At 42.6% G+C, this 15,716-nt stretch overlaps 1 protein-coding gene and 1 long non-coding RNA gene across 6 annotated transcripts in view; one reads left to right on the top strand and one right to left on the bottom strand.

The window, feature by feature from the left end:
• LOC131507701 (uncharacterized) overlaps positions 1–15,716 on the bottom strand; it is a 72,293-nt gene that overhangs the window by 4,050 nt on the left and 52,527 nt on the right. The window contains exons 2-3 of one of the 2 annotated variants that reach the window (XR_009259637.1): positions 15,470–15,562; positions 6,856–8,064 (exon numbers count right to left, since the gene is read on the bottom strand). This is a non-coding gene — a long non-coding RNA (uncharacterized LOC131507701). Of the gene's footprint in view, positions 1–6,855; positions 8,065–15,469; positions 15,563–15,716 lie in introns of those variants that run through there. The other variant, XR_009259638.1, reaches the window with a different exon arrangement.
• Positions 4,630–15,716, top strand: part of TBC1D1 (TBC1 domain family member 1) — a 216,860-nt gene continuing 205,773 nt past the window's right edge. For 2 of the 4 annotated variants that reach the window (XM_058722869.1, XM_058722868.1), the window contains exon 1: positions 4,632–5,131. In XM_058722869.1, coding sequence (XP_058578852.1) covers positions 4,715–5,131 — 417 coding nt within the window. In that variant the 5' untranslated portion in view covers positions 4,632–4,714. Of the gene's footprint in view, positions 5,132–15,716 lie in introns of all 4 variants that reach the window. The other 2 variants (XM_058722872.1, XM_058722870.1) reach the window with 2 other exon arrangements.

The following is a 15,716-nucleotide window of genomic DNA, read 5'->3' as shown; positions in this document are numbered from 1 at the left end:
CAGAAAAACTAAACAACTGATTTGTAAGGGGAAATGAATAGCTATCTGGGACTCTGCCCATCCTAGGAGTCTCCGACAGCTACCCAGTCTTGGTTGGTTCCTAACCTGGCTTGGAGCTAGAAGCTTCAACATCTCTCCCTCTATCCCTCTCCTTCACCCTCCTCCCCTCCCACCAGCACACTGAGAAGGTAGGGGCTGAGTCCGCAGTGGCGGTGGCATTGCTAGCTTCTGGAAAGTTCCCCGTCATACCCGCTGTGGTTTGCTGGGAGGGCGTGGAAAGGGGCTGGGAAAAGAGAGCATTCCCAATGGCGGCTTGCTCACTCCCACCATCTCTTTGCTCGCTTCCTGATCGATACACCCTACTCTTTCTTCATGTACCTCCCCCACATTTGTATTCTTGACAGGAAGATGAAGCAGCTTTCTATCCCCACACAATGTCGGGACATTTGGTATTATACATTGTGAAAATTAGATTTACCAGATTTTAGAGATAGAAGACAACTTGAGGATGATCTTGTTCCATTCTCTTACAAGAATAAATTTGAGACTTGGAGGTTAAGTGACTTGCTTTCACAACTTCACGCTTGAAAGCATTTTCATGAGGAAACTGAGGTTCTTGCAGTACTTGGATGGCAGTCAGTGATCGGATTGTCCTAATTCTGTCACCCAACTTGGACAAACCACTTAACTTCTCCAGAACCAAGTTTCCTCAGTTCAAATATAAGAGCTTAAAAGAGCTTAAAAGGACATTCCTAGCTCTCAGATTTTATAATACTAAGTGCATGGGATGTTTGATGTAGGATATTTGATCTAGGACTCACTAAGAAGATTATCACAACTGTTCTAATAAAAGAGTATCTTTGTGTTTGGGGTGCCCACCATGTTTATGGACTGTGGTAGGTAGGAGTGGTGTAGAATACACATGGTCTCTGTCAGGGATAGAGCTTTTACATATGAATCTACGAACAAAAACGTAACTAGAAGTCCCCTGGAGTAACAGATCATAGTATTTCTTACTGAGGGTACGATGCACAATGAGATGCACAAGAGAGCCCTCTTAGAATAGATGGTTCTATCTGGGAATTACAGTCACATGGCATGCAAATGATGTGGACTGATACGGTTTAAAACATGATTAATATAATTTGAATAGTTCATCTGTTTCATGGAACTTTTTATTAAAAAGAAGTGCAATTACTCACCTAGTCTAAGTTATCATGAATCTTCTGTCAGCAGAATTTGAATTGATTATAAATAATTATCGTCATCTCTGGGGTAGAACTTATTTTTTTAAAGTTTTATTTATGTAAGTAATCTCTACACCCAGTGTGGGGTTCGAACTCATGAGCCTGAGATCAAGAGTTCCATGCTCTTCCAGCTGAGCCAGCCAGTGCTCCCTGGGGTAGAACTTATTATGTGATAGTTTACAAATGGTATTAAGGACCAATCTATGTTTTACAGGGAAACTAAGAATGTGCCATAGCTGGTTCAACAATGAAGACTTTAAACATTCAAATAGTTTTGTCAATGACTTGGCAGAACTAATTTGATGACTGATTATTTACTAAATGTTTGGAATGACTACACTGTGTACATTTTTTACACTAGGTGTATATTGCCCTACGAGAAAACTAAAAATAATTTTGTATATTGTTGCCACCATATTAAGAATTGCCTCATCTACACTAATTGATAGATCTCAGGTCTCTCCTTTGTAATAATTCTAGTACTTCTTTAAACATGTCTTGGGATTAGCGGCTGTCAACAGTTAGAACTTGAACCAGATTCAGTTACAAGAGTGAAGTCGAGCCAGACATTTAATCTCTCACCAGGTGAGAGAGAGAAAAAAGAAGAGAGAGAGAAAACATTTATGGGGTTATATGGACTTCAAGTCTGTTTTCATCAACAGAAGGTTTACTTTAAAAGAGAAGAGATAAGGGAATACATTTCCATGAACTATGTTAGAGCTCTAAAGTATGAGTTTATTTCTGAACTTTTGAACATTTAACATAAAAATCTAGCTCCAAACTGTGTTCAAATCCTATTACAAAAGTGCAGTCATTGTATATGCATATATATCACATAGAAAGAGATAGAGTTAAAAGAATAGACTTTAGTTCTATGTCAGGAAAGGTTTAGCATTTGAATATTGAATATTCTTAGCTCATACATAGCTGTCTTTTCTCTTATCTCCTCACATGGTGGAAGGGGGCAAGGGAGCACTCTGAGTCTCTATGAGGGCACCAATCCCATTTATAAGGGCTTCAGCCTCATGACCAAATCACCTCTCAAAGGCCTGACTTCCAAATACTATCACACTGGGGATTACAATTTCAGCATTCAGTCTGTAGCAGTGACCCCTTGGCCTTTGGCTTGGCCAATGAAATAGCGATACTGTTTATAGAGACAGAGTTTATGGGAAGGAAGAGAAGTTCTGGGAAGGGGGGAGGTGAGACTGAGTCAGTTTAAAAATAATAAATTGTGGTTGAGGGGCCTCTCGGCTATTCAGATAGGAATATTGAATGGCCTGCCCTCATCTGGATCTCAGGAATGAGGTTCAATGGGAGACAAACGCACGGGGCTCATCAATGCATATGTGATAGATGATGTTCTTGTGTAGCATTCAAGGGGATGGGTGGAGAATCAGGAGCAAACTCTCCCACACCCACCTGTGATGAGCACCTCGAGCTCTCCAGGTCTCAGTGACCCAGGCCATAACGGTGGCAATACTAGTAGTCTGTAACTGAGACTAAGGTTGGAGATGAAAGTTGTTGTAAAGACGGAATGAGATCACCCCTGCAATGTGCCTGGGTTGCAAAAGTAAGCTGTTAGCAGCAGCAGGAATATTAGAATGTGGTTGTGGACACCAAGCCATTAGGTAAGACTGTCCAAAGAAAGCAGGTGGAATGGGGAGAGGGGATGGAGTCAAATGGGGAAAAAGCTATCAAGGAACCTGAAAAGAAGCAACCAGAGAAGTAAGATGAGAAACAGAAGGGTTTCAAGCAGGAAGGAGTGGTCCCCAATGAGAAATTCATCAGAAAGGACAAGACACTTAAGGACTATTTTGGCCCCTTTGGATTTCACAGCCAAAGGACACGGGTGACCTTAATGGGAGTAATTTCAATGCACAGGCAGTACATCTGGTCAAAATCCAGATTATAGATGGGCAGTAGGAAGTGGAGACAGTAAGTGTAGACTTTACTGTGAAGAAAGTTGTGTAGGGAAGGAGGAGTTGGGGCTGGAGGTTTGAGGTCAAGGGAAAATGTTTTTTGTGGGTTTTTTGTTGTTGTTGGTTTTTTTTTAGATGGAGGAGACTTCATTCCCTTGTTTATAATGTTACTGAGCCTCTATTCTGAGCCAGACACTGCCAGGCACTGGGGACAACAATGGTGAATCAGACAGATGCAGTGTGTAGGTGCTCAGGGAGAACATGAGAGAAGAAGATCCAGCGAGCGGATGAGGAAGGATGACAATTGAGATCCTGTAGACAAGTCAGCTCTGTACAGAAGGATTTTGTTACCAGTGGAACAGGAAGGCGTTAGCATTTGATGCGTTAGCATCAAATGTGTTTGTTGAAAATCACCTGTAGGGGGGTGGGGGGGAAGCAGGTGAGAGACTTTGGGTCTCCTTCTTTTTTTTTTTTAATGTTTTTTTATGTTTTACTTTATTTTTGAGAGGTGGGGGAGGGGCAGAGAGAGAGGGAGACACAGAATCCGAAGCAGGTTCCAGGCTCTGAGCTATCAGCACAGAGCCCGACGAGGGGCTTGAATCCACAAACGCTGAGATCATGACCTGAGTCGAAGTCAGAGGCTTAATCGACTGAGCCACCCAGGCGCCCCTGGAAACAGCATCTTCTATTGATGAGGAGAGTGTGCACATGATGGCTTATAATACATGAATTAAATGAAACAAAAGATTTATGGCGATATTTGGAGCATAACTGGCACCAATTACATGTTAATGGAATTTGAATTCTTGTTCAGAACCTCTGGACTATGTCAGGGAAAGCCCTTTAAAACTTACGCGGTATCATAATTGAAAAGGTCAGTTGTTGAAAACTGGTCTGGTTCAGTAGACTATGATAATGGTTAGCTGATATTTTTTCTCTCCAGATTACTTTTTTGGGGGGTAGAATTACCACTACTGAATTTGATTATCTTTAAAAAATTCCTTTTAGGGACCCCTGGCTGGCTCAGTCCATAGAGCATGTGACTCTTGATCTCGGGGGCTTGAGTTCGAGCCCCACATTGGGCATAGAGATTACTTTAAAAAAATTCCTTGAAATATATGTTGCTAGAACAGGGTTTAAAAGTATCTGAGCAGGATTGTATTGCTTTCTGTCCTGCTTGCTTCTGCTGGCTCTATGAGGTTTTCGTTTCACAGGAGTTTCCCGGTGGGCTCTTTGTAACCCGTATTGAGTGTGACAGTTATGGCCTTCTCAGATTCTATATGAAGCACAATTTCAGGGCACCTCTTTCTAGGCAAAGCAGATTGTTCATACTAATATCCGTTTCTGCCTGCGTTTGGGTTTCGGGCTTTTAAGTTCTTCTGAAATAATAACTCTCTGAAAGTAGCTATTGCTGTGATTTCATTAAATTCTAATGCCTCTATTTTTCTCCCGCAGATTCTGCCTCAGAAGCACATAAAGTAGATTGCTCGTTCTAAAGTAGAAAACAGTGGCAACGTTTTGCTGAGCTTCCAGACCTTTCCCAAAATGGAACCAATAACATTCACGGCGAGGAGACATCTGTTTCCTAACGAGGCCTCAGTGGACTTCGGCCTGCAGCTGGTCGGCTCCTTGCCTGTGCACGCTCTGACCACCATGCCGATGCTGCCGTGGGTCGTGGCCGAGGTGCGCAGGCTCAGCGGGCAGTCCTCCAAAAAGGAGCCTGGTACCAAGCAGGTCCGGCTTTGTGTTTCACCCTCCGGATTGAGATGTGAACCCGAGCCGGGCAGAAGTCAACAGTGGGATCCGCTGATCTGTTCCAGCATCTTCGAGTGTAAGCCCCAGCATGTTCACAAACTGATCCACAACAGCCACGATCCAAGTTACTTTGCTTGTCTGATTAAGGACAATGCAGGCAGCCAGCAGAGTATCTGCTACGTGTTCAAGGCCGACGATCAAACAAAAGTAAGTGGAAGTGGGGGTGAAAACGATGAAGGGGTCGCTAGATGGGTTTTCATCGTTTGGGGATCAGGACACTTACTTTACATAGACTGGGATAAACACGATAACGCGGTGGTTATACATAGATTATTTCATCGGGTTTTTCGTTTGTGGGGATCATTTCTTTGCGGTTTTAAAGAACATTTGATAACAGATATTAGGAATTATAAATTTATGAGTTCAAAAATTCAACAGAGAACTCGGTCTCAACTTATAAATAAGAGCTGAAATGTTAGGCTTCAGATCATTTAAGGTATGTGCTCTAAAGCAGTGCTTCTCAAACAGAAATGTGCACATGAATTGCCTGGGACCTTGTTAAAATGCAAAGTTAGGTCCAGGAGGTCTGGGATGGACCGACCGTGAGACTGCATTTCTAACAAGCTGCCAGGTGATGCTGATGCTGCTTCTTTGCAGATTGCAGTTTGAGTAGCAAATTCTAGATCAGTGAGCTCCACATCGTTGACCCTATTAGTAAAAATATATTTATTTAGAAGCTATAGGGGCACCTGGGTAACTCATCGGTTAGGTGTCTGACTCTTGATTTCGGCTCAGGTCATGATCTCATGGTTCGTGAGTTTGAGCCCTGCATCAGGCTCCGCACCGACAGCACAGAGCCTGCTGAGGATTCTCTCTCTCCCCTCTCTCTCTGCCCCTCCCCCAAGCGCTCTCTCTCGCTCTCTCTCTCTCTTGCTCTCTCAGAAATAAATAAGTTAATTAAAAAAAAAAAAAGAAACTGTGTAAGGATATATTAGCCAATTTCCCAAAGTATCACTAATGGCAAATGGTATCCTAACGTTCCCAAGGTATCCTAACGTTCACTTAGGCAAAGACCGTTGACAAGAATAGTGGATATGAATCCAAGTTTTGCTACTTTCAGGTTTTGTGCGTGTGTGTTGCCAACTTTATGGCAGCTGGTCAACTGGTTATTGTTATATCTCGCAACGTGGCTGAGAAAAATGTCCTATGAGATATGGTAACAATATTGTCAGGTCTGTAACCTTCCTGCGTGTTGGAGCTTGTGCTGTCGTTATGTCTTGCGGCCCTGTGCAGGACTCACTTAAAGTCACTTGTCCTTTTCGTGAGGGTCAGTTTAGGTAAAATTGAAAATCTAATCCCTATGGCCGCTTTCTCAGTTGGGCCCATATGAGCTACACTTGGGTATAGCCTATGGAAAGCAAACAGGTGAGGATCCCAGTGCTGAGTAACCCCGTGAGCTGGGGAGTATCCATGGCAGGCCTTGCATCCCTGTGTGGCTGTCTGCCACCCACACCGAATGAGGAGGCCTGCGGTGTCAGTCATGTGCTAAATGTCAGGAAATAGAAATAGAAATGCTAATGTTTTTCTCCCTGCACCCTACTGGGTTTTGTTTTGTTTTGTTTTGTTTTGTTTTGTTTTGTTCTGTTTTGTGTGTGGTTTCTTTTGTTTGTCTTGCATTTGGGTGGGTGGGGGGGGGGTTTCTGCACACCCTCCAGAGTGTAGAAACTTCCTTTAGAAATTAATATTCTTGGTGACTAAGTAGATTTGTAGAGATTCACTTTTGTTTGTTCACACCTTGGTTCTTTCACTCATTCATTCGGTGAGTGCTGCTCCAGGGACCATGCAAGAGGGTATTAGTTCAGTTTGGAAGGAAGGCAGAAGGAGCGATTGGTAAATACCATGTGGCCGGTGCACGGGTCATGGTGGGCGACAGAACAGAACCTAACACGCCGGCATGTAATGAAGGTCTTTGTCAATAAAGGCTAATTTGTAGCTTACATCCGCTATTTTACCCACAGAATTGGATATCTCCTTGTTAATAAATCATTTCATGTTATTGTCCACGCATTTCAGGTAGACAGGACGGCATTCCAGTACAGAGGTTGAGAGGGGACCAAATTCCAGTCCCATCTGCCACTTATAAATTCGGTGACCATAGGCAACATCAAGCCTGTTTTCTCATCTGTAAAATGGGGATAATTATTGTGTCTATCTCATCGAATTGCTGGGGGGACCAAATGAGCTAGAAGAGGACCTTAGCCCTCACGGCCATAAAAAATTTTCATTGAAGAAAGTTTTACCAGAAGCAGTTTATATGCTCATTTCACTTCAAGTCTTAGGTAACGGGAAAAAGGAGACCGAGATGAGTGTCTTCAGTTCCCAAGATCCTGGTCATCCATGAGCAACATTTTTATAAACTGGATACTTTAAAAATGGGATAAATAAACTTAATGCTTCCTATTATTTGGGCAGACTCCAGAATGTAAATTGAAGAACTGAACAGCCTGTACCCCAGGCCAGTTCTATATAAGGGCTGAATTTCCTTGGGGAGAGTTTTCTCATGGAGGAGTTGTTCAGCACTTCACACTTCTGACTCTTTCCCAAATTTTTTTACAGCCATCTGAGAACAGGCTTCTGGCCAGTCATTCAGGTACCTGACGGGAAGAAGAGATTTAGAACTAAATTCCGTAATTGGAGCTTCCAGTCTTGCTGAAAGTAGACAACTGGCCTGACTCCGTGTTCTGAAAAGCCATGGTAGAAATATGAATTAGTTCTTGAGTTATTTTTGGCTTGCATTCCCATTTTTCCAAACACAGATTGCCAGTACTCAGAGTAATAGACTGCTGTCACCCTGTTCCTTTTGTGAAAGGGTAATTTGTACCAGAGGTACCTCAATCAGCGATCCGCTTTTGTGGGAAACTGAATGGCAAGCGAGATTAGCCCTGATTCTCCATCTGGCCTGATAGCTTTTATGTTCTTGGGACACCTCTGGCACTGAATCTCATAGTAGAGGATTATCTGCTGTAGGATCACGTTAACCTATGTCATCGTTTCTCGTGATTTTTGGTAACATTTGCTCAGTGAAATAATTCTTGAGATCAAGGCCTCTTCTAAACAGACGAGATCACTTTCGGTTGTGCCTGCCAGGGAAGAGATATGTGCATTTACTGCCAGGGTCATAAGCACAAAACCACTATTTGAGAGAAAACCCTTTGAGAGCATATAAATTAGCTTGCTGAAGTGTGTCTAGGGAGAAGAGGCATATAAAGGAAACATTTTTAGAACACAAGATGAATATATATGAATACATATTAGAATGAATATAAGAATATAATCAACGTGTTCCACAGAGAAATGCTTCTGCGATCAAAATGCGTTAGGGTAGCATGTCCAACTTTTTGATAGGAGGACCCCTTTTCAGTCTTAAAAAATTATTGAAGATCCCAAAGAGGATGAATGTGGTTTCTATTAATAACTACTGTGTTAGAAATTAAAACTGAGAAATTATAAAGGAACTAATTTCGTAAAAAGTAATAAGCCCCTTGTGTGTTAGCATAAATAATAATTTTGTGGGGTACCTGGGTGGCTCAGTCGGTTAAGCATCTGGCTCTTGGTTTTGCTTTAGGTCATGATCTTGTGGCTTTGTGGGTTCAGGCCCACACCGGGCTCAGTGCTAATAGTACAGAGCCTGCTTGGGATTCTCTTTCTCCCTCTGCCCCTCCTCTGCTCTCTCTATCCCTCTGTCTCTCAAAATAAATAAACTTAATAAAAATAATATTTTTGTGAAAACTATATGGTTTCCAAAAATATTTAATGATAAGAGTGACATAGTTTTACTTCTTTTTTTCCCCCCAAATCTTTTTTGTGTGGATTAATAGACAAACTACTGGATTCTCAGCTGCTTCTCCATTCATTCTGTTGTGATATGTTGTTTTGGTTGAGTATATAAAGAAAATTTGTCCTCATGCAGATATGTGGTAGGAAAATGGAAAAACATTTTATACCCTTCTTAGAAAATTGTGGATATATATGTTTTTAATGTTCTATTATTTTGGGGGGAGAGAGAAAGAGAGAGTGTGAGCGGAGGAGGGACAGAGAGAGAGGGAGACACAATCCGAAGCAGGCTGCAGGCTCTGAGCTGTCAGCACAGAGCCTGACACGGGGCTCGAACCCACAAACCATGAGATCATAACCTGAACGGAAGACGGACACTAAACCGACTGAGCCACCCAGGCGCCCCCGTGTGTTTTACTACTATACCAAAACTTGACAAGTGGTAATTTCTTAAAGGTTAGATGCAATATGATATCTGAAACTGTATCAGAGCAGTTTTGTACTTTGTTATTTTAAAATCCATTGGTCTGTCCTGTACTTTAATGAATGTTTTAAGAATGTATGATTATGTAATATCACGCATTGATTATTTGGAAGACATTGGTTCACTGAATTATATAGACCATACTCTGAGAACCAGGCTTTTAGGAAAGCTGTCTTTTCTATTTCACTCTCAAGTTGTACATGAGTCCATTAAATCACCAAATTTATTGGGCCATAGATTACATTTTCTTCATAACATCCCTCAGAACACATGTGAACACCGTGGCATAGGTTCTGGGTTGAAGTATAGTTTTGAGATGGGGCCCATGGTAGGAAATGAAAACATCCATTCTGGAAAACAGGTGGTTGCCATAGATGACCCTCGCTAGGTCTTTCCCCCTCCACATCACAAAGAAATCAAGAGTTCTGCCCAGACTCAGCCCTTGAAAAAACATAGTCTAGGAAAATTGTCTCGAGATTCTTTCTTCCAGTTCTTCAGCTTTCTCTTCTATGAAAATCTGTACTCAGAAGAACATAAGATTCACCACTCACTTGAGTTTTACTTGAGATCATTCATTAGAATATTTTTATTTCTATCCTTTTCATTATTTATGGGGTGAAAAAACTCTGCTTCCTTGAAAGAGACTTTCCATCACTGAGTTACAGGTAGTGTAAGTACTGGGGCTTCTGAATGGTCTGTTGCTGTTTTATGTCAATAGGAAGAAAGAATGGATTTTCAGAGGGGAATGGTGGGGACTATGGAGATGGTAATAAATGGAGAAGTGTAGGTTGGTGTGCAGGTGAAGGGAGAGGACAGCTGGTGTGGGACCCACAGTAAGTGAGTGATTGGGTGCATGAGAGCAGTTTTGCTGAGTGCCCACTGGTTTTTTGTTTGTTTGTTTGTTTGTTTTTCTGACTGATTTTCCTCCTCTATTAGAATATTTCCTGACTTTTCAAACACTGTTCTTGACTCTCCTCAGATTCTGATCTTCTGGATGCTGTGTCCTGTCTGGGCCCAGCATGGGTGTTTCATAATTGTGACGGGACACATATCATTAATGCAGGAGTGCTCATGGACTTCCCCTTCTCTACCCTGCCTCAGAGAATCTGCCAGAATCTTGCTAGCCTTATTCCTCACTCTTCCAAAGAGGAAGTGTTATTTCTTACTGCGAGACAGGCCAAGTTGATCTCCCGTAATAAAGTGCTAAAACTCTATGGGTGAGGAGGAGGGGGAAAGTGTGGGAAGGGAGCATGAGGTTGGGGGTAGAGTAATTGCATGAACTTATAGAAGTAGAAGTGTAGAAAAAGTAGACTTCTAGAATGAAGTTTGCTTGTAGAAGAGGACTTTATTGGGGTTAAGCATCCTACTCTTGATTTCAACTCAGGTCATGATCTCACAGTTGTGAGATCGAGCCCTGCTTCAGGCTCTGCACTTAGCATGGTGCCTGCTTGGGATCCTCGGTCTCCCTCTCTCTCTGCCCCTTGCTCCCTCAAAAATAAATAAACTTAAAAAAAAAAGAAGAAGACTTCATTAAATATTGCTGAGGAAGATGTATTTGAGAGGAGGTCAGTGTCCTTTGAGAGAATGGGTTTCCTTTCCTATGATTTTTGGCATCTAAACTGCATGTCTATTTTTTTTTTTTGTGAGAGAGACAGAGCACAAGCAGGGAAGGGGCAGAGAGAGAGAGGGAGACCCAGAATCTGAAGCAGGCTCCAGGCTCCAGGCTGTCAGCCCAGAGCCCGACACGGGGCTTGAACCCACAAACTGTGAGTTCATGACCCTGAGCCGGAGTCAGATGCTTAACCAACTGAGCCACCCGGGTACCCCTAAACTGCATTTCTTGACTGTGACACATACCAGAGACTGAACCCCATGGGACTCCCTTACCACTAATATTAAGAATACTTAACTATTTGCAGAGTTAAGAGCAATACATATTTCCTTTTAAAATTTCCAGTAAAGAACCAGTGTATTCTTCCATGATGCCCTGTGAGGATGTTGGCTCTCTCACTAACCCGTGGGTTTCAGAGCCACCTCACCCAGCCTGTCTGGATTAGCTTATGTTACATGTTCAGTGAAGAGGCGGCCTGCATTTTCTTTCCTGTGATTAGCAGGACTGAGACTTCAGTCCCCTATATAAAGGGCCAGAGTTGCTTTGGCTGAGTTTTATGATTTAGTCTAATACTTTGTCGGAATTTGACTTTTGACTGTAGCTTTGTTTTGGTTGCATTTTGTCCATTACTGATTTGTCTTCGTAATTCCCCATCTGCTTGGAGTTTCACGTTAATCGTTTAAAATCGGCCTCAGTGACTTCAGGATTTTCAGTCGAGTCCGGCTTCCATCGTGTCTCCAGCATGGCTATTGGATTTGCCAGCTCATGACTTTCTTTCTTTGCTAGAGTGACGATGGAAATTACGACACTGAGCTGGAGCGTTTTGTTCCTGAGGGTGATGATTCAACATAGGATTCCTTTCAAGATATTCCTATCTGTTGCCCTTCCTGCATCTGATTTTCAGAATTTCTAAATTTCAGACATTAGTCTTTTTTGCTCCTCAGGGGATGGTTCTGAGCAGGTTTTGTTGTGCAGATTTTGGAGGACTGTTTAATCTGTTAAATTCCTGCCGGGCATCTTTAATCCTCTTCTGGTTTATTATGTAAGGTTTCATTTGGGGTCCCACTCGGCAGCTATGACTCAGTGCGTGGTTGCCTGGAACAGCGTATCCGCCAGCTAATCAACACTTGACCGTCCGTCACGCTAGACAGAAGTCGGTTGCTGGGTGCAAAGGTTGGCAAGGATTCTTTTTCGTCTATAAAAAGAGTGTCCCGGACTGCATGAACTCCAAAGTATTTGTTGGAGGGGTTGGGTTCATGACACGGGATTGATTACATAATTTATTTTTGACTTTGAAAAATGAGTCTGAGGGCTTCAGAAGCATCCACCATGTGATGGATGCTTAATTTTTTAAAAACTGTTTGTTTTTCAATGCATATCACTTTAGATAGCTTTGCATTTTTGCCACATGGCTTTGAGTTTGATAATTACTTTTTAATATAAACCTGTTCCTAAGAATAGAGTTTACAAGTATCTTGAACCTAAAGTTGACTGGTGTCTTAAAAGGATTTATTTATAGCCTAGACCTTTCCTGTCCAGTGCTGTAATCAGTAGCCATATGTGGCTTTTGAGCACTTGCAGTGTGGCTGGTCTGAATTGAGATGTGCTGTAAGTGTCAGAACATAGTGGATTTCAAAGACTTTCTTTGAGAAAAAGGACTTGAAATATCTCAATAATTTTCCATATTGATTACATGTTGAAATGATAATATTTTGAATACATTGGTTAAACAAAACATTATACTAGAATTAATTTCACCTGTTCATTTTACTTTCTTTCATATGCCTACTAGAAAATTTATAATTACATATGGGGCACCGGGGAGGCCCAGTCAGTTCGGCATCTGACTCTTGGTTTGGGCTCAGGTCATAATCTCACAGTTCATGAGACTGAGCCCCGGGTCAGGCTCTGTGCGGACACAGTGTGGAGCCTGCTTGGGATTCTCTCTCTCTCTCTCTCTCTCTCTCTCTCTCTCTCTTTCTCACGCACACTTTCTCAACATAAATAAATAACATTAAAATTACATATGTAGCTTGTACCCTTTCTGCTAGTCAGCACTGGACTAGGCCAGCTACCTAGGAGTATTGCCAGAAATAATCTGAACATTCATCACAGAGTGACTCCAGAGTTTCCCCCTTTTCTTTGCTGCCTTCTTTTTTTAATGATAGAATTTTGCTCAAAGTTCTTCTGAAAAAAATCATATTCAAAACGATATCTATTTTTTTTGAGGTGGTATCTCATCATAGTTTTTTAAAAATTTTTTTATTTTTTTAAATTTACATCCAAATTAGCATCTGGTGCAACAATGATTTCAAGAGTAGATTCCTTAATGCCCCTTACCCATTTAGCCCATCCCCCCTCCCACAACCCCTCCAGCCACCCTCAGTTTGTTCTCCATATTTAGGAGTCTCTTCTGTTTTGTCCCCCTCCCTGTTTTTATATTATTTTTGCTTCCCTTCCCTTATGTTCATCTGTTTTGTCTCATAAAGTCCTCATATGAGTGAAGTCATATGATTTTTGTCTTTCTCTGACTGACCAACTTCGTTTCGCATAATACCCTCCAGTTCCATCCACGTAGTTGCAAATGGCAAGATTTCATTCTCTTTGATTGCCGAGTAATACTCCATTGTGTATATATCCCACATCTTCTTTATCCATTCATCTATCAGTGGACAGTTGGGCTCTTTCCCTTCTTTGGGTATTGTTGATAGTACGGCTATAAACATGGGGGTGCATGTGTCCCTTGGAAAAACTGTATCTATTTTTAACTCTAGACGTGTATTGCAATGAACAAGAGCCCTGTGAGCCATGAGTATGGGACATACTGGAAGAGATAAATCTCTTCTTTCTACTTTGTCTTTCTTTCTTTCTTCTTCTTTTTTTCTTTTTTTCAATACTTTTCCTGCCTCTGAATACTCAGGCGTCTGCTCCACTAATTGTTGCCTGTGAGCCTGAACCAACAACCAGAGCAGGCCACGTGTAGAGCTGGCCTGGCTCTGAGAGCCTCAGAAGAGGCCAGAGGGCAGGTGGGGCTTTGGGGAGGAGCTGACACAGGACACGTGAGAGAAGAGGCGGCCTCGAGTGGTGCCATCACTGAGGTGGGACCCTGTGTCTGGCCGAGCACTTTAAATGTGACTTCTTGACAACCAGTCCTGCAGAAACACTCTTAGTTGCTTTAGTTCCGGGCAGTGTGTCAGAAGCCATGATTTCTTGTGGTCGAGTGATGTAGGTATTTGAAATGTTGCAGATGGAACATTAATCCATGTGCTGGAAGGCTCCCAATATGTCATGTACTTGGCCGGGTGCTCTGGTACAAAATCAAGTAAGATAAGATTGCCCCCTCAAGAGGTATAAGGATATTTTTCTGTTCTGATTGCTGCATTGCCAGGAGTTCACAACATCTGTAAGTTATAGAAGACAACATGGGGGGAGATCAGGAGGAGGTCTAGTGGAAGTGCCTGCAGTTATTTGAAAAGCTAACATATATATCCAAAAAGAAATAGACAAATTATGAATTGCTCTGGAGGGCAGAAGTAGGAACAGTAGATATTTGTAAAGAGACAGATCTTTGGCCCTTCCTAGTAATGATAGGCAACTAATTATGTTTAATTATTTTTAATGTTTATTTTTGAGAGAGAGAGACAGACAGGCGGATAGAGTATGAGTGCGGAGGGTCAGAGAGAGGGACACACAGAATTGGAAACAGGATCCAGGCTCCGAGCTGTCGGCACAGAGCCCGAGATGGGGCTTGAACCCATGGATGGTGAGATCATTACCTGAGCCAACATCAGATGCTTAACTGACTGAGCCACCCGGGTGTCCCGATAGGCAACTAATTATTAAAGGGTCTGTATTGAGCAATGGATGTGGATGGATTTTGTCCCAAGGAGATTTCACCTGGCAAGTCTGGTTCTTGCTCTTCCTCGGTTTCTACACCTCCTGTTTACGAGGAATGTAGTCCTGACAGTGTTCACCTTTCCTTTCAGACAACTGACTGGCTCCTAAATCTATTTTACATTGCAGTGAAGTTGTTCCCTATAGTGTCTGTTTGTCATAGCTCTGTCTTCTGGAAGGACTCCGGGTGAATGTATTTTCCATGGGACATTTGAATGGGTTTTAAAGACCCATTAGGAGTTTTCCAGGCGAATGATTGGGTACAGATCGAATGGACATTCTAGGTAGAGGATACGGGGTGTGCCAAGCCACAGCAGGACAAGGGAATGTGGAGGCACCTGCTGTGGCTGGGGCTGCTGTGATTAGAGTTTTGCAAGTTGCAGGGTCTGAGATGAGACTGGGAGGAAAGGCTGGGGACAGATTTTACGGGGCTTTGTATACCGTGCTGAGGGGGTTGGATATTCTTCTTGAGAAGGGTGCTATTTAAAGGCATTGATCAGGGAAAGTGAGATGACTGGGCTTGTTTTTAGATTTTGGAGAGGAGGAAGGGCGGAGGAATGAGAGATGAAGCCGATCAGTAAGGAGGCTATCGCCATAGTGAGCGGGAAGGCTCAAAGGATGTCTTGACCCAGGGAGCCTGGCTGGCTTGGTCGGCAAAGCTTGCAGCTCTTAATCTCAGGTCCTGAGTTTGAGTCCCACACTGGGCAGAGGGGTTACTCACACAAATAAATGAGAAGTGTCTTGATCCGTAAGTATGATGTGAAGGGACTTGTTCTGGTGGAACCAAGTTGATGTCTTCGATCATTTTCCCCCTCTGGAAAAATGAATGGTTTAAAATTTTTTTTATGTTTATTTATTTTTGAGAGAGAAACAGAGTGTGAGTGAGGGAGGGGCAGAGAGAGGGAGACACAGACTCCGAAGCAGGCTCCAGGCTCCGAGCTGTCAGCCCAGAACCTGACGCAGGGCTC

Source organism: Neofelis nebulosa, chromosome 3, assembly GCF_028018385.1.
Source record: "Neofelis nebulosa isolate mNeoNeb1 chromosome 3, mNeoNeb1.pri, whole genome shotgun sequence".
Lineage (NCBI taxonomy): Eukaryota > Metazoa > Chordata > Mammalia > Carnivora > Felidae > Neofelis > Neofelis nebulosa.
This window is presented reverse-complemented; position numbering and strand designations above follow the sequence as displayed.